At 44.2% G+C, this 19,324-nt stretch overlaps 1 protein-coding gene across 3 annotated transcripts in view; it reads left to right on the top strand.

The window, feature by feature from the left end:
* The first annotated feature begins 402 nt into the window (after positions 1-402).
* The window catches only part of CHKA (choline kinase alpha), a 55,486-nt gene continuing 36,564 nt past the window's right edge, over positions 403-19,324 (top strand). The window contains exons 1-2 of one of the 3 annotated variants that reach the window (XM_063945065.1): positions 403-859; positions 10,205-10,313. In XM_063945065.1, coding sequence (XP_063801135.1) covers positions 597-859; positions 10,205-10,313 — 372 coding nt within the window. In that variant the 5' untranslated portion in view covers positions 403-596. Of the gene's footprint in view, positions 860-1,113; positions 1,175-10,204; positions 10,314-16,161; positions 19,276-19,324 lie in introns of those variants that run through there. The other 2 variants (XM_063945067.1, XM_063945066.1) reach the window with 2 other exon arrangements.

Genomic DNA, 19,324 nt, shown 5'->3' with positions numbered 1-19,324 from the left:
TGTCACTGCTTTATGGATGTTCGATAAATTTCCCTTTAGATTTTTGATTTGTGATTTATGTTCACATGGGATGACACGGGACGTCTGAATGCATTCTTTCCTTTGAGTTTAAGTGCCTGGTAAAAACTAGCATGTACCTAACCCAGCAGTCAGCTTCTTGGCTGACTGAAGTATGTAACTATAGCAACTGCAGCCCTACGTAATAATGGAGCTTCTGTGCAATACTAGCGGAGGCCACACGTGTCACTACGGCAACCGTGAGCTACAGTCGAACAGAATCAAACGGACTGTAATGCTGCATTTCTCAGCTAATCAGAGCGCAGAAATAGTGGGCGGGGCATTTCAGGAAGTGCAACTGTCCTTTGTTGCGTAGCCATAGCCTATATAAGGCAGTAATCAGAGACTGAAACGTTAGACGAGCGTACGTGCTGCATAATCGAGTGTGTTACAGCAGTAAGAGGTGCAGACTGTACGGCCGTCATACGCATGTGTTATAACTAACTACTACTATAATCCCATACTGTTCATTCTAAGCACAGTGCCCACTACCCTGAGTATAATTCACCATCTCGTTTAGGACCGTTTCTATTACTAGGATGAAGACGAAGTTCGCCTGCGGGGATGAGCTGCCTAATTCATTGGGCTTGATCATCAGCTCGGCTGGGGGGCTAGTGACCGGTCAAAGACTTGTGGAGTCAGCTGTGGTGGACAACCGGGAGACGGAGCAAGATAGCTGCAGGGCGCAGGAAGACGAGCCGGACCAGCGCACCAGGCGCAAGGCTTACCGCTGGTGTAAGGAGTTCCTGCCCGGTGCATGGAGGTTCTTGGAGGAGGAGCGCTTCCAAATCAGTGTGATACGGTCAGTGCTGGCCAGGGCTCAGGGCGTCACATCGTGCCGCGCTACACCCAGTAGATTCATTCACATACATATATCATTAGAAAACATCTATATACCATACTACAGGGACTCTACTGGTGCCAATGCTGTTAATATTAATGCTGGGGATTGCCACTCTGCCACCATAGCCGCATGTATATGCAGCTGTTGTGGAACTACAAGTCCCAGCCATGCTCTTGCTACGTATGGTGGGACTTCTAGCCCCACAACAGCTGATTCGTGCTGTGAGTCGGAGTGAATGGCGACGGAGCATCTCCTGAGGCCCTTATCCTCTTGGTAACACTGTCCCTGCTATTTCTGTTATATCCTTTCATTCCATTATGATCCAGTGTTGGTTCCTTGCCAATAACCTGTTAAATATGCTAGGTCTCATTGAAGCGTGTTCTCTTATTTCAGCATCCTCCTTATGCAGCATTTCTGGGGCCTGTGTTTTTTTTTTTTTTTTTATTTAAAGTGGGGTCACATTACTTGTTAACTTTGTGCAGTATTTCCGTAGTTGTGATAAGATGAGTCAGTAGATCTGGTGACTCTGTATTAATGTGTGATATAAATGAGTCATGCAGATTCTGTTGGTGTGACAGACTCTTTGGTTTGGCAGGTTGTGGCACACCTAGAAGCAGTATTGATAACATTCTAGAATTTTCGCTATTGTGGTATTTTCCGGTTAACATGCCGCCCTGTTTTATAGTGTGTGTGTGTGTGTGTATATTAGAGTTGGCATAATAAAATATTTGTATTATATAAATGTAGTAATCTGTAAATAGAACAATCTTTTATTGAGTTTATTGTAACTAATATAAGTACTAGTAAATTTGTCATTAAAAGACCAATTATCTTAAAACTATGCGTTGACTTGTGAGAATACTATATGTTTCTAGATATATTTGGGGTTGTTGACTGAGGGTGTTTTTTCTATACTTGTCTTGTGAAGAACAGCATATCTAAATACTATCCCAAACTAAGGCCCAGATTTATCAAACCTTGGAGAGTTCTAAATTGCGGCGATAAAGTACCAACCAATCATGTCCTGACTGTCATTTTTCAAACACAGCCTGTAACCTGACAGGAGCTGATAGGCTGGTACTTTATCACCGTACAATTCATCTCTCCTCCAAGGCTCGATAAATCTGGGCTTGTGTTTTGTAATGGCCCTTAAATGACCAGTTAATCTAAAATCCCAGTTGCGTTATATGTATTTCATGGATGTCATTTGCTGCTCTTATATAGAGCTACTACATTTCAGATATTCTAGACCAGTGGTCAGGGAACAGGGGTAAATTACCCCAAATGGGGTAAAAATGAAATTCCTGGGGGTAATGGAAGGTCGCGCTGCCGAGACACAGCCCCGTCCAGCAGCAGCGGCCGGCTCGCGATGTGACGTGCTGACATGACGCTGTGTTCCTTGCCACGGTGTGAGATGCTGATGTCACACCGCGCTCCCTCATGCCCGCCCGTCCTGCTCTGTCCTGTCCTCCCACCCGCGGCCCTCCAACCCACGCAAAGAACTTGAAGTATTCTGTGGCTGATCGCTGACGGAGTTCCACAGGATCAGACAGTGGCCCACATAACAGTGGGAAATTCCCACTGACGTTACTGAGGTGAGGGTGTGACCATCTGTCGGCGTATCTAAATGTATTTTGGGGTAAAAAAAGTTCCCTGACCCCTGTTCTAGACCTATAAGAGCAATTGGAAACCAGGCTCATGTTGTCAGACACTGATATTAGATTACCAAGTATTATTGAATCCACATTTTTTGAATATGTAGAAGTAGTGCAAACCACATTCTAAACTTATGTAGCTGCTGTATATACTGCCTTGATGGCATAAACAGAAGGCCCTCATAAACTGCCTTTCTCTGACGTCCTAAGTGGATGCTGGGACTCCGTAAGGACCATGGGGAATAGCGGCTCCGCAGGAGACTGGGCACAACTAAAAGAAAGCTTTAGACTACTGGTGTGCACTGGCTCCTCCCACTATGACCCTCCTCCAGACTTCAGTTAGAATCTTGTGCCCGGCTGAGCTGGATGCACACTAAGGGCTCTCCTGAGCTCCTAGAAAGAAAGTATATTTTAGGTTTTTTATTTTACAGTGAGATCTGCTGGCAACAGACTCACTGCAACGAGGGACTAAGGGGAGAAGAAGCGAACCTACCTAACTGGTGGTAGCTTGGGCTTCTTGGGCTACTGGACACCATTAGCTCCAGAGGGATCGACCACAGGACCCGACCTCGCTGTTCGGTCCCGGAGCCGCGCCGCCGGCCCCCTTACAGAGCCAGAAGCAAGAAGTGTTCCTGAAAATCGGCGGCAGAAGACTTCTGTCTTCAACAAGGTAGCGCACAGCACTGCAGCTGTGCGCCATTGCTCCTCATGCACACCTCACACTCCGGTCACTGATGGGTGCAGGGCGCTGGGGGGGGGGGCGCCCTGAGGGCAATATAAGACACCTTGGCTGGCAAATCTACACCATATATAGACAGGAAGGCTATATAGGTGTAAAAATACCCGTTCCAGAATTCCAGAAAAAGCGGGAGAAGTCCGCCGGAAAAGGGGCGGGGCCATCTCCCTCAGCACACTGGCGCCATTTTTCCCTCACAGCTCCGCTGGAAGGACGCTCCCTGGCTCTCCCCTGCAGTTGTCAAGGTAAAAAAGAGAGGGGGGGCACTAAATTTAGGCGCAGTATATATAAAATAAGCACCTATAAGGGAAAACACTCATTTATAGTGGGATCCATGTGTTATATAGCGCTCTGGTGTGTGCTGGCATACTCTCTCTCTGTCTCCCCAAAGGGCTTTGTGGGGTCCTGTCCTCTGTCAGAGCATTCCCTGTGTGTATGCGGTGTGTCGGTACGGCTGTGTCGACATGTTTGATGAGGAGGCTTATGTGGAGGCGGAGCAGATGCCGATAAATGTGATGTCACCCTCTGCGGGGTCGACACCTGAGTGGATGGTGCTGTGGAAGGAATTACGCGACAGTGTCGACTCCTTGCATAAAAGGTTTGACGACATACCAAATGTGGGACAGCCGGCTTCTCAGCCTGTGCCTGCCCAGGCGTCTCAAAAGCCATCAGGGGCTCTAAAACGCCCGCTACCTCAGATGGCAGACACAGATGTCGACACGGATACTGACTCCAGTGTCGACGACGATGAGACTAATGTAACTTCCAGTAGGGCCACACGTTACATGATTGAGGCAATGAAAAATGTGTTGCACATTTCTGATGTTACCCCTGGTACCACAAAAAAGGGTATTATGTTTGGAGAGAAAAAACTACCAGTAGCTTTTCCTCCATCTGAGGAGTTAAATGAAGTGTGTGAAGAAGCGTGGGCTTCCCCTGATAAGAAACTGGTAATTTCTAAGAGGTTACTAATGGCGTACCCTTTCCCGCCAGAGGATAGGGCACGTTGGGAAACATCCCCTAGGGTGGATAAAGCGCTCACACGCTTGTCAATGAAGGTGGCACTACCGTCTCCGGATACAGCCGCCTTGAAGGAATCTGCTGATAGAAAGCAGGAGGCTATCCTGAAGTCTATATATACACACACAGGTGTTCTACTGAGACCAGCTATTGCTTCAGCATGGATGTGCTGTGCTGCAGCTGCGTGGTCAGATTCCCTGTCGGAAAATATTGATACCCTAGACAGGGACACTATATTGCTAACCGTAGAGCATATTAAAGATGCACTTTTATACATGAGGGATGCACAGAGGGATATTTGCCGGCTGGCATCTAAAATTAGTGCAATGTCCATTTCTGCCAGGAGAGGGTTATGGACTCGGCAGTGGACAGGAGATGCAGATTCTAAAAGGCACATGGAAGTTCTGCCTTATAAGGGTGAGGAGTTGTTCGGGGATGGTCTCTCGGACCTCGTTTCCACAGCAACAGCTGGGAAGTCTAAATTTTTACCCCATGTTCCCTCACAGCCAAAGAAAGCACCGTATTATCAGGTACAGTCCTTTCGGCCCAATAGGGGCAAGCGGGTTAAGGGCGCGTCCTTTCTGCCCAGAGGTAGAGGGAAAAAGCTGCAGCATACAGCCAGTTCCCAGGAGCAAAAGTCCTCCCCCGCTTCCTCTAAGTCCACAGCATGACGCTGGGGCTCCACAGGCGGAGCCAGGTACGGTGGGGGCCCGTCTCAAATATTTCAGCAATCAGTGGGCTCGCTCACGGGTGGATCCCTGGATCTTTCAAGTAGTATCTCAGGGGTACAAGCTGGAATTTGAGACGTCTCCTCCCCGCCGTTTCCTCAAATCTGCCTCACCAACCACTCCCTCAGGCAGGGAGGCAGTGTTACAGGAAAATTCACAAGCTGTATTCACAACAGGTGATAGTAAAGGTGCCCCTACTTCAACAAGGACGGGGTTACTATTCCACAATGTTTGTGGTACCGAAACCGGACGGTTCGGTGAGACCCATTTTAAATTTGAAATCCTTGAACACATATATAAAAAAATTCAAGTTCAAGATGGAATCGCTCAGGGCGGTTATTGCAAGCCTGGACGAGGGGGATTACATGGTATCACTGGACATCAAGGATGCTTACCTGCATGTCCCCATTTACCATCCTCGCCAGTAGTACCTCAGATTTGTGGTACAGGATTGTCATTACCAATTCCAGACGTTGCCGTTCGGTCTATCCACGGCTCCGAGGGTCTTTACCAAGGTAATGGCCGAAATGATGATACTCCTTCGAAAGGGAGTTTTAATTATCCCGTACTTGGACGATCTCCTGATAAAGGCGAGGTCCAGGGAGCAGTTGTTGGTCGGGGTAGCACTATCTCGGGAGGTGCTACAACAGCACGGCTGGATTCTAAATATTCCAAAGTCACAGCTGGTCCCTACGACACGTCTACTGTTCCTGGGAATGGTTCTGGACACAGAACAGAAAAAAGTGTTTCTCCCGGAGGAGAAGGCCAAGGAGCTGTCATCTCTAGTCAGAGGCCTCCTAAAACCAAAACAGGTGTCGGGGCATCACTGCACGCGGATCCTGGGAAAGATGGTAGCTTCCTACGAAGCAATTCCATTCGGCAGGTTCCATGCAAGAACCTTTCAGTGGGACCTGTTGGACAAGTGGTCCGGATCGCATCTTCAGATGCATCGGCTGATAACCCTGTCTCCAAGGACAAGGGTGTCTCTGCTGTGGTGGCTGCAGAGTGCTCATCTTCAAGAGGGCCGCAGATTCGGCATACAGAACTGGGTCCTGGTGACCACGGATGCCAGCCTTCGAGGCTGGGGGGCAGTCACACAGGGAAGAAACTTCCAAGGACTATGGTCAAGTCAGGAGACTTCCCTGCACATAAATATTCTGGAACTAAGGGCCATTTACAATGCCCTAAGTCAGGCAAAACCCCTGCTTCAAAACCAGCCGGTACTGATCCAGTCAGACAACATCACGGCGGTCACCCATGTAAACCGACAGGGCGGCACGAGAAGCAGGACGGCGATGGCAGAAGCCACAAGGATTCTCCGATGGGCGGAAAATCACGTGTTAGCACTGTCAGCAGTGTTCATTCCGGGAGTGGACAACTGGGAAGCAGACTTCCTCAGCAGGCACGACCTCCACCCGGGAGAGTGGGGACTTCATCCAGAAGTCTTCCAAATGATTGTAAACCGTTGGGAAAGGCCACAGGTGGACATGATGGCGTCCCGCCTCAACAAAAAGCTAGAAAAGTATTGCGCCAGGTCAAGAGACCCGCAGGCGATAGCTGTGGACGCTCTAGTGACACCGTGGGTGTACCGGTCGGTTTATGTGTTCCCTCCTCTTCCTCTCATACCAAAGGTACTGAGGATAATAAGGAGAAGAGGAGTAAGAACTATACTCATTGTTCCGGATTGGCCAAGAAGAGCTTGGTACCCGGAACTTCAAGAAATGATCTCAGAGGACCGATGGCCTCTGCCGCTCAGACAGGACCTGCTGCAGCAGGGGCCCTGTCTGTTCCAAGACTTACCGCGGCTGCGTTTGACGGCATGGAGGTTGAACACCGGATCCTGAAGGAAAAGGGCATTCCGGAGGAAGTCATTCCTACGCTGATTAAAGCTAGTTAAGAAGTAACGGCAAACCATTATCACCGCATATGGCGTAAATATGTTGCGTGGTGTGAGGCCAGGAAGGCCCCAACGGAATTTCAGCTGGGCCGTTTCCTGCACTTTCTACAGTCAGGGGTGACTATGGGCCTAAAATTGGGTTCCATTAAGGTCCAGATTTCGGCTCTATCGATTTTCTTCCAGAGAGAACTGGCTTCACTACCTGAAGTTCAAACTTTTGTTAAGGGAGTGCTGCATATTCAGCCCTTTTTTGTGCCTCCAGTGGCACCTTGGGATCTCAACGTGGTGTTGGATTTCCTAAAGTCACATTGGTTTGAGCCACTTAAGACTGTGGAATTGAAATATCTCACGTGGAAAGTGGTCATGTTGTTGGCCTTGGCTTCGGCCAGGCGTGTATCAGAATTGGCGGCTTTGTCATGTAAAAACCCTTATCTGATTTTCCATATGGATAGGGCAGAATTGAGGACTCGTCCCCAATTTCTCCCTAAGGTGGTATCAGCCTTTCATCTGAACCAACCTATCGTGGTGCCTGCGGCTACTAAAGACTTGGAGGCTTCCAAGTTGTTGGACGTAGTCAGGGCCCTGAAAATGTATGTTTCCAGGACAGCTGGAGTCAGAAAGACTGACTCGCTATATCCTGTATGCGCCCAACAAGTTGGGTGCACCTGCTTCAAAGCAGACTATTGCTTGCTGGATCTGTAGTACGATTCAGCTTGCACATTCTGCGGCTGGACTGCCGCATCCTAAATCAGTAAAAGCCCATTCCACGAGGAAGGTGGGCTCTTCTTGGGCGGCTGCCCGAGGGGTCTCGGCTCTACAACTTTGCCGAGCAGCTACTTGGTCGGGGTCAAACACATTTGCTAAATTCTACAAGTTTGACACCCTGGCTGAGGAGGACCTAGAGTTTGCCCATTCGGTGCTGCAGAGTCATCCGCACTCTCCCGCCCGTTTGGGAGCTTTGGTATAATCCCCATGGTCCTTACGGAGTCCCAGCATCCACTTAGGACGTCAGAGAAAATAAGAATTTACTCACCGGTAATTCTATTTCTCGTAGTCCGTAGTGGATGCTGGGCGCCCATCCCAAGTGCGGATTGTCTGCAATACTTGTATATAGTTATTGTTGAGCCATCTGTTGAGAGGCTCAGTTGTTATCAAACTGTTAACTGGGTATTGTATCACGAGTTATACGGTGTGATTGGTGTGGCTGGTATGAGTCTTACCCGGGATTCAAAATCCTTCCTTATTGTGTCAGCTCTTCCGGGCACAGTATCCTAACTGAAGTCTGGAGGAGGGTCATAGTGGGAGGAGCCAGTGCACACCAGTAGTCTAAAGCTTTCTTTTAGTTGTGCCCAGTCTCCTGCGGAGCCGCTATTCCCCATGGTCCTTACGGAGTCCCAGCATCCACTACGGACTACGAGAAATAGAATTACCGGTGAGTAAATTCTTATTTTTTGTGTTTGGATCTAGGTTTTAAGTTATAAAAGTTAATCAATTCATTTAATCAGTGACATCACTGAGGCACAGGCTTCTCCCCGTCATGTAGTCAATCACTTGATAATTACAGTCACGTGATTTCATGAACCGTGGCACAGGCCAAAAAATATTGGCAAATATCCCCTATGGATGTGTTGTTCGGAATAGTAAAATACCATAAAAAATGATGTAACTATAAAAGCTGCAGACATAATGACATATGCAAAGTCTGGACATTGTTGATTAACTCGTGATTTCTATTCCAAAAAATAATCCTCTTCCTTAATCTGAAAACAAATGCCCCTTCTTAAAATAAACTCTTCATGCACAATTGCTTAAGTGTACTTTTGATTAAGTGGGTTAGCTTTAGAAAAGAACAGTGGCCTTGAAACTGTATTTTTAAGGTCAAAAGACCTAATTGTGCTGCCAAGGTAAGCCTATGTAGTGGCCGGTTTAATGAGTTACTACCATAGTGGGTTAAAGTTCACAACTGTTTATACACAGAGAAAGCTGCAGGAATTTTACACTTCATGAATGAAAATTCAGAGTAATAAACAGGAAAGTCCTTTTTAAAAGGTGTTTTAATATTGTGCTTTTTTATTTTTTAATTGCTTACCGGTAAATTGTGAATTTTATTTTGCACATCTATAATCTCGAGCAGATTGAGCCACTTTAGTATCACTAAAGATGGACACATAGGCTAGTTCTGTTCTTGCCAAGCAATAGGACCGCTGTCCAGAAACATTGGTGGCCAAAATGGACTTGATGTGGTCATTTAGCGCATAGAATGAGCAGCAATGGGTGACTTGGAAGAGGACACTACACTAAGGGGGAGATTTATCAAAGCTTGGAAATAAAGTACCAACCAATCGGCTTTTGTATTCCCTGGCTGCTTCACCCATTTATATTTTGTTGGTGATATAATCTAAATTGTGGCCCAGATTTATTAACCACTTAACAGACTATTTATTTTGCCAAAAACCGCTCCGCAATTGTCGTTTGTTTTTTTTATGAGTGAATTAGGTGAAGAAGAGGAATCCAAAATGACTATAGTTAAAAAAAAAAAAAAAAGATAGATTTTTTTTAATATTTTTTTTCAAACATCGATCGGGAGCATTGGAACCATCGTGGCTTTCATTTTGAAAGCTGGGACAGCATCCAGGTGTACAGGGGGGGAGTGGCTTGGGAGGGTTAATTTACACTCCCCAGCGGCTGCCATTGTCTGCAGCCGCTGGAGGAGGGGGATCCTGCCATGCTGACTGATAAGCAGTGATCGGAAGTACGGCAATCAGTAGGGGAGAGTGCAGGGAGGCAGAGGGACCTGCCTGTCCCTCTGACAGCAGCAGCGGAGGGAGGTTTCCCTTCCCTGCTGCTGCTAACACTGTTTATCTGACTGGTCTCATCCCATCCTGCGCGACCAGGTCAGATAAAGCACTTGCAGGCATGCCAGGCAAGTGGTTAAGCCTTAGAGAGTGATAAATTGCACGGTGATAAAGTGCCAGCCAATCAGCTCCTAACTGTCATTTTTAAAACACAGCCTGTAACATGGCAGTCAGGAGCTGATTGGCTGGCACTTTATCACCGTGCAATTTATCAGCTCCTAACTGTCATTTTTAAAACACAGCCTGTAACATGGCAGTCAGGAGCTGATTGGCTGGTACTTTATCACCGTGCTATTTATCACTCTCCAAGGCTTAATAAATCTGGGCCTTTGTTTGTAAATGACTGTTCTGGAGAAACTGTCAGTGTAGTTAATGTCAATGTGTATAACAAATTGTTGCATTTTTACTGCAGAGGTGGCCTAAGCAACATGCTATTTCTCTGCTCCTTACCAGAAGATGAGATGTCTATAGCTAACGAGCCACGAAACGTCCTGCTACGGTTATATGGTGCCATCCTACAGGTGGGTTAGCTCAAAAAGTTATCTTACTGTAACTGTCATTGTAGGAAAGGCAAACACTTTCATTTAAATATTTTTCTCTGATCGACTTTAAACTAGTATAGCGTGACTGCTAACTGTACTACCACCTCCAGAGGTTTCTGCTGTATGTAGAATAAATGAACTATATATGTTCACAGGTATAGTCATGGGGTAAGTTACGAAAGATTGTCTACATTCAACAATTCTGTTTTATTCTACACTAGCTTTAATGGATAGTACGGTATAAATAACATTTACAGAAGTCTGTGCTACAACTGTAACTATACTAATATAAAATATATTTATTTTTATTTTTTTAACATGTTTTATTGTAACATCAAGTGTCACATATACAGATATTATAGTGCACAATAGTGTAATAGTACATATGATACATAGTGTCATAAAGACAATGGGGTATATGCAATTGCGGTCGAATTCCCGAAATTGTCGAATTTCGGGTCATTTTCGACCAAAAAAAAAAATCGCCTATGCAATTCAGTGCTTTCCGACCAAAAAACGGACTTTCAAAATTCGACTTTTTGAAATTCGAATTTTTGCAAATTCGACTTTTCTGCAATGATACAAGTGCTGCAATTCGACCAAAGCATATTCAATTCAAGTTTGGAAATTCGACAGCAGGGCTTTTAGACAGCAAATTCGTCATTTTCAATCCGCCACACTTTGGAGGGTGAAAACAAATAAAAAAATTTTAAACATGTTTTTTTTGGGAATAGCAGATCTATTTATATTAGAAGGGATTAGGTACTTTTTTTTTTTTTTTTGGGAGGCACAAATATTATTTATATATTTTTTTAAATATTATTATTATTTTTTTTTTTTTTTTATATGCTGGAACGGTAAAATCTAAAAAAAAAATGGCGTGGGGTCCCCCCTCCAAAGCATAACCAGCCTCGGGCTCATTGAGCTGGTCCTGGTTCTAAAAATGCGGGGGGAAAATTGACAGGGGATCCCCCGTATTTTTAAAACCAGCACCGGGCTCTGCGCCTGGTGCTGGTGCCAAAAATACGGGGGACAAAAAGAGTAGGGGTCCCCCGTATTTTTAACACCAGCATCGGGCTCCACTAGCTGGACAGATAATGCCACAGCCGGGGGTCACTTTTATGCCGTGCCCTGCGGCCGTGGCATTAAATATCCAACTAGTCACCCCTGGCCGGGGTACCCTGGGGGAGTGGGGACCCCTTCAATCAAGGGGTCCCCCCCCCCAGCCACCCAAGGGCCAGGGGTGAAGCCCGAGGCTGTCCCCCCCCATCCAATGGGCTGCGGATGGGGGGGCTGATAGCCTTTTGTGATAATAAAAAGATATTGTTTTTTCCAGTAGTACTACAAGTCCCAGCAAGCCTCCCCCGCAAGCTGGTACTTGGAGAACCACAAGTACCAGCATGCGGGAGAAAAACGGGCCCGCTGGTACCTGTAGTACTACTGGGAAAAAAATACCCAAATAAAAACAGGACACACACACCGTCGACAGTAAAACTTTATTTCATACGTCGACACACACATACTTACCTATGTTCACACGCCGACATCGGTCCTCTTCTCCATGTAGAATCCACGGATACCTGAAAAGAAAAGTTCAATATACTCACCTCAGCCATGGTCCAGAGATACATCCACGTACTTGGCAACAAAACAAACCGCAAATACCCGACCACCGGACTGAAAGGGGTCCCATGCTGACACATGGGACACCTTTCCACGAATGAGACCTGTCAGTGACAGCTGTCACAGACAGGTCTCTAAGCCAATCAGGAAGCGCAACTTCGTTGCGCTCACCTGATTGGCTGAGCGCTGTCTGTACTGTGACAGCGCATCGCACAGCTCCCTCCATTATATTCAATGGTGGGAACTTAGCGGCTAGCGGTAAGGTCACCCGCCGGTCAGCGGCTGACCGGCGGGTGACCCCACCGCTACCCGCAAAGTTCCCACCATTGAAAGTAATGGAGCGGCTTTGCGAGGCGCTGTCACAGTACAGACAGCGCTCAGCCAATCAGGTGAGCGCCACGGCAGTAGCGCTTCCTGATTGGCTGAAGGGACATCAGTGACAGGAGTCACGTGATGTCCCGGCATTCGGGGAAAGGGGTCTAATGTGAAAACATTGGACCCCTTTCATTAGTCCGCTGGATCGGTGTTCGGTTTTTTTTTTTGCCAAGTACGTGGATTACTCTCTGGACCTGGATGTACCTCTGGACGCTGGAAGGTGAGTATAATTTTTTTACAGGTACCTCGGATCGTCGGAGACCGTGGCAGTCGGCGTGTCAACATAGGTAAGTATGTGTGTGTCGGCGTATGAAATAAAGTTTTACTATCAAGGTGTGTGTCTCCTGTTTTTATTTGGGTATTTTTTCCCCAGTAGTACTACAGGTACCAGCGGGCCCGTTTTTCTCCCGCATGCTGGTACTTGTGGTTCTCCAAGTACCAGCTTGCGGGGGAGGCTTGCTGGGACTTGTAGTACTACTGGAAAAAACATATCTTTTTATTTTCACAAAGGCTATCAGCCCCCCCATCCGCAGCCCATTGGATGGGGGGGACAGCCTCGGGCTTCACCCCTGGCCCTTGGGTGGCTGGCGGGGGGGGACCCCTTGATTGAAGGGGTCCCCACTTCCCCAGGGTACCCCGGCCAGGGGTGACTAGTTGGATATTTGATGCCACGGCCGCAGGGCACGGCATAAAAGTGACCCCCGGCTGTGGCATTATCTGTCCAGCTAGTGGAGCCCGATGCTGGTGTTAAAAATACGGGGGACCCCTACTCTTTTTGTCCCCCGTATTTTTGGCACCAGCACCAGGCGCAGAGCCCGGTGCTGGTTTTAAAAATACGGGGTATCCCTGGCCAATTTTTCCCCGGATTTTTAGAACCAGGACCAGCTCGATGAGCCCGAGGCTGGTTATGCTTTGGAGGGGGGACCCCACGCCATTTTTTTTTCCAGGTTTTTCACGATTTTTCCCGTTTTTTAAAATCGCGGCAAAATCCGCCAAATCGGCCGATTTTCGCCCGCGACTCTGGCGAATCCGTTTTTCATTGAATATGGTGAATTCCGGAAGCCACCTTCCGGGATTCACCTGTCGAATTGAGTCGAATTAAAAAACGGCGAAAATTGCCGCGAATTCGACCGCAATTGCATATACCCCAATGACTTAAGGAACCAATAGGCCCCATCATATAGAGATCCATTACAAATTGACATATCAAAATTGTAAAAATGTTTTTAATGTGGTTTTGTCCTCTAACACTCAGCAACTTATTGTACTATAGTCAGTCGAACAGTAATACAGGTTGAGTATCCCATATCCAAATATTCCGAAATACGGAATATTCCGAAATACGGAATTTTTTGAGTGAGATAGTGAAGTCTTTGTTTTCTGATGTTTCAATGTACACAAACTTTGTTTAGTACACAAAGTTATTAAAAATATTGTATTAAATGACCTTCAGGCTGTGTGTATAAGGTGTATATGAAACATAAATAAATTGTGTGAATGTACACGCACATTGTTTAATGTACAAAGTTATTAAAAATATTGGCTACAATAACCTTCAGGCTGTGTGTATAAGGTGTATATGAAACATAAATGCATTCTGTGCTTAGACTTAGGTCCCATCACCATATCTCATTATGGTATGCAATTATTCCAAAATACGGAAAAATCCGATATTCAAAATACCTCTGGTCCCAAGCATTTTGGATAAGGGATACTCAACCTGTACTGTTATTCTTTAGGGTTATTATGGACCCTGATACAGCTTGGCCAATAGTTCTATTCCTATGTTGTTGTTTTTATGTCTTTTACTGTTACTGTATATATCAGTTTCCAGAAAATGTTGATCAGGGCCCCCCCAACTGCCTCTAACCTAGAGCACAATGTGGGCTTGGGGAGGAAAGGGGGGGGGGCGCAGCATAATGGGTGATGGGTGAGCACAGCACATTGAGGCCAGCCCCCTTTTCAGGCATGCCCAGAAGGTCCTACATGGGGGTGGGCTCCAGCTAAAATCCTGTCTTGGGCACTAACTCTGTCAGGACCAGTACTGGGCAGGAGCATGTAAAGTGCTGTTATGCATGCCATCTGCTTGTTACCATAGGCAGCTTGTTTTCCATTTGTTGTCAGACAAAGTAAGAAAGAGCCAGACATGTGCCAGAAGAGACCCCCACCCCCCTGAACCTTATGAATGCCGGACCCTCCACATAACTAAACATTTGACATAAGGAATATATTTTGATATCCCCCCCCCCCCCCCCCAAAAAAAAAAAAAAAAAAATTAATAAAAAAAAATTATAAAGCAAACCTATTAAGACCTGTTGATCAAATTTTAAACCTATTAATAATTGGAGTGATAGCTTCTGTGTTTACCTCCATGCATTCCCCAGTCATGTTCAAAGTCCAAACCTACAGAGTAACGTGGCATGGACTTTGCTAATGTTCACACAAAGGATCCACTTACTATCATCAACTAATCTCTCTGCCTGGTATTTTTCCATTTATACTGTAGAACCGCACCTGGGAATAGATGAAGAGACTTGTAGAGTAAACGTCATTCCCCTAAACTCTGCCTAATCACTTTTAAATCCACTTCTAAAATAAATAGGATGTCCAAATTGATCTGTTGGTTCTCATAACATAACCACCATTAATGTGCATTGGTAGACATCTAGTGTCACTTGAATTGTTGAATTATATCCTGGCACCGTCACACCCTACCAGTCAGACACCACTGGTTACCTAGATCTGATTCACCATAACAAAATAAAAGAACAATACTTTTATAGTGGTTATATTGGGAGTCATTATTGTATTAGATTTGATAGTGGTATGTGTAAAATTCATAGGTTGATAAGAGAGAAGAATACTGTTGCACATATTTTAGTGCTGGAACTTTACACTTAGAAAGAACTAGCTTCCTCCTTATAAACACATTATAATGTAAATCTTATGCATTCAGATCATGATTCTTTGCATTATTTAATTGCATACAGCACTTTAATTTAAAGCTAAACAATCATCTTTTTTTTTTTTCTCCCTTGAGCTATATTATCATGCTAAATGTTAAACCATGCACATTCAATTATTTTGGCTTTATATTTGTAGCTTATTTGATATTTGCAACAACTTTTTCTTAAATGATTAGCTGTACTGCATTTTTGCTAGAAGCAGCACTTACCTTGGCACGCCTTCTAAGAGCGAATGTGCTGTTTTTTTTTATATAGTAGGATGCCAGGCAAATGTTTATTTTTTTTGTACTAGGAATTGTGTAAAGACTACGGACTAGATCACTTTATGTGAAGAAACTGAAGGTGAAAACTGTTGTGGCTGGTAATGCTAAACTTTACTCTTAATGTGTAGGACTACTTATTTTGGCATTTTTTAACTTTTTAACATATTTTAAGCTTGGTGTATCATGCTTATGATTATTATTAGTCATGCATACAACAGAACAGTTAGTTATTAGTTGCTTGATATAATGTGTTGACCACATTTATTTTACTTATTAAGCTGAGTTGTTGGAAATCTTAACTTTCTTTTATACTGACTATCTACTAAAGTTCCAACATTCTTCATTAGACTATAATGTGTAGAACAATAACATGAAATGTCAGTATAACAATACTTAATAGAGAAGTATGACCTGGTCTTGTGACGTCTTCTCTAGTGCTCAGTGGGTGGGTCGTGTGGGTGGAGAATAATTGTTGGGGTGGGGTGTTATACCTCTTTAGTTGTATGTGCATGTGTTCTTTGCTGCAGGCGTACCCATGCGATCGTGCCTTGCACACTCTGGTTTCCAGGTGACAGACACGATACACGGTATAGTATGCGACCTTGGAGTCGGAGCATTATGTAAAGGTTTACATTTTCATTTTTATAAGCTATGCTTTATTGTGCATGCGTCAGTCTTTTTTTTTTTTTTTTTTAGCCTTTATGTAACAGCTGTGCTTAGAACCAAAATGAACTAATAAGGTAATAACTTTTTACAGAAGGTATAAAGCCTAAGACCACTTGTGTAAAGGTTACATATACTATTGCTGTCCATTCACAATAAAAATTGTCCTCCTTCCTTTTATGACCTTTTTACATAACATCATCAGGGAGTGTAAGTTCCCTTGCCATCTGAGCTGTTTCCCTCTAGTGCAGTGGTTCCCAAACTGTGTGCCGTGGCTCCCTGGGGTGCCTCGGGACACTTGCAGGGGTGCCATGGGTTGGTGGTCCAGGACCAATTCTAATTATTTATGGTCAGTATAATAGGCAAAACCAGTGCTGGAGGCTGCCAATGTTATATATGAAACATAGAATTTGACGGCAGATAAGAACCACTTGGCCCATCTAGTCTGCCCCTTTTTTATTTTATCCTATATGTGGCCAAATAGTAGCAAATCGTGTCCCTCACCACACAACCAAACCTATGGATGACATATAAGCACAAAGAACTTAATTTAATATTTCTTTCCAAATCTCTCAATAGGAATCTTTTAGCCTAGGGGTGCCGTGGTAAAAATTCTGATACTCTAGGGTGCCGTGACTCAGTTTGGTAACTGCTGCTCTAGTGTCTGTTTTGACAACAGTTTGTTCAAGCTCCTGTTGCTGACACTACATAGTGCAGTCACCTCTGGTCCCTGGGAAATGGGGCGAGGCCTAGTAAAGAGAAAAGGAAGAAAACTGGCCCCTGAGAAAGCTGAACACTCAGTTTGGAGCCAATGAGCCATTATTTCCCATTTTCCTAGATTACATACATGGGAAATAAAGCAGAAACATAAAGCTGAATTTCAATACAGTAAAAGTACCCATATGTGTACTTAACAAAACCTATATAGAATAGTCTTCAGAACAGTTCCCTTTGGTAGAATAAGGTACTGACAATTAAGATGCTGATCTGTATGTAGCTGGTTGAAGGGTTATATAATATATATTAAATATAACTTAATCCTAAATTAATACTCTTCATGAACTTCTGTCCTATTTACCATGACCTTTATGAACCTTAATGTTTATCCTAAATGTCTTACTACCACATATGCATTATGGAGCTTTTTGCAGATGGCTTAATAAACTTAAAATGCAATGTGACATATCACACTAAAATACTGCTTCAATTCCTTAGTTCATTTTGGTCCAGCACATGCCCCATAAGATAAGTGATGCCAGCTATAATTGGAAAGCAGGTTTTTTGAAATGCAATTTGTAAAATTTTATTGATCCAGAACATGGAGTCCTGTATGCCACTAAAGTATAAAGTAGACAACTTATTTCCTCTTTTTGTACACAGTTTACTTCTATCGTTCAACTATTCGGCCTGTATACAATCATTCTAAAAACCTACGCAATACTATAAACATATATTTGACTAAATTATTCTTAACTAATCTAATTTTTTCTAATGCAAAGTATCTAGCATGGCTACTAAAATTATATTTTATTTTACGATGTAAAAATAGTTCCATTGCCTGGTGCATTGTTGTCCTGAAAAGATGACATTGCAGGTTAGTCCTGTAATTTGACCACATTTACCACATTTATACTTCTCTAAAGCAACCAAGTAACAAACGCATTGCGTTACATTTTGTATCAGTTACACAGCCCAACTATTTCATTTAAATCATTTTTGTTTCAGATAACTGATTTCTATTGTAGCTGGTTTAATGAATTTCCTGGGTATAAGATTTTTTTCTGCTTGTTTTGCATTACTCTGTATCTTCATGTGTTCCCATACAGGAATTTGGGTAAACTTTAGAATAAGGTATGTCTTGCCACCTTGAATATTGCACTATATTAGCTTCTGGAGGTTAAAGATTATTGCCAGGTTGTAAGGTGTAATGATGAGCTATAACGCATCAGCCAATGATAGAAAGCTATCATCTAACTGTTTGTTATGGGTTCTATATATATTTTGTTAGATGGTCCCTTTGTGTTTCTACCAAGAGAACTGCTAATGAGTTGGCTGTAGCCAGGGGCGGATTGGGATGGAAAAGCAGCCCCGGAAATTTATGGAAGCAGCCCTAATGCCCCCCACAGGAAAAACACACACATTGGCCCCCACAGAAAACAATAAAGTAAATTGGTCCCCACAGGGAAAATTAAATGTATAATACAGCTTTTGGTATTACAATTTGTTTCAAATTTTCACTGCTGTTTGAAAGGCCTATTCACCACAAGAGGTTTTATCAATATTGGCTGTAACATCGATATATTTATTAACATTTAGTACTAGCATATTCCATCACAGTTTCTTTCAAAGTTGGGTAGGGGCAGATTGGGGACTGAAAGTGACCCTGGGAAAATTTGTAGAAGTGGCCTCACATGGACAGCACCACCCCTCACATGTCAACAAACAAAACAGACACGCACGCGTACATCGGCCCACCGGGAATCTTCCCTGTGTGTGGCCTGTGCTCTCTCCGCCTCTAGCTGTAGCAGGTACAGAAGTAGACCAATACAAGCTCTGGTTTCTATTACAAAATGAATAACAACATTTTTACAGAACTTGTCAGTTATGTAAGACTATCAGGTTGCCAAATGATAAACAAGTATACCTGGCTTCTCCTGAAGCTAGTTAACTACTGCTGCGGAGTTAAAGGCCAGTGACACCACGTGTCTTGTATTAAGGGAAATCATTCCTTTATTTTATAGTTTCCATCCAATCATTGACTTTTCAGTAAGTGCAACTCATTTAAGTTCGTAGGAGGTCAGTCAGTAAACGAATGTATATGAAATAGGGGGATGCAACCCCAAAATAGGTGTGACGTAGTATAGCCATATACAGGACTTCTAACCTGTTCACAAGAAATAGAAGTCTTGAAGTATGTCTGATCTTACATTGAACTTTGCATACTGCTCATGTAAATGTGTGGGGCATTGTGCAAGTTCAAAGTCAAATAACTTTTTTGCGATTGCAGCAGCCCAAGTCTCATATTTGACAAAGATGTACTTGCCGGCTGATGTGAGTGGAACTTTTATGCCTTTACTGTTTTCATAAATTACTCGCTGTT

Source organism: Pseudophryne corroboree, chromosome 11 (assembly GCF_028390025.1).
Source record: "Pseudophryne corroboree isolate aPseCor3 chromosome 11, aPseCor3.hap2, whole genome shotgun sequence".
Lineage (NCBI taxonomy): Eukaryota > Metazoa > Chordata > Amphibia > Anura > Myobatrachidae > Pseudophryne > Pseudophryne corroboree.
The sequence above is the reverse complement of the archived record's forward strand: the minus strand, read 5'-3'. Positions and strand labels throughout refer to the sequence as shown.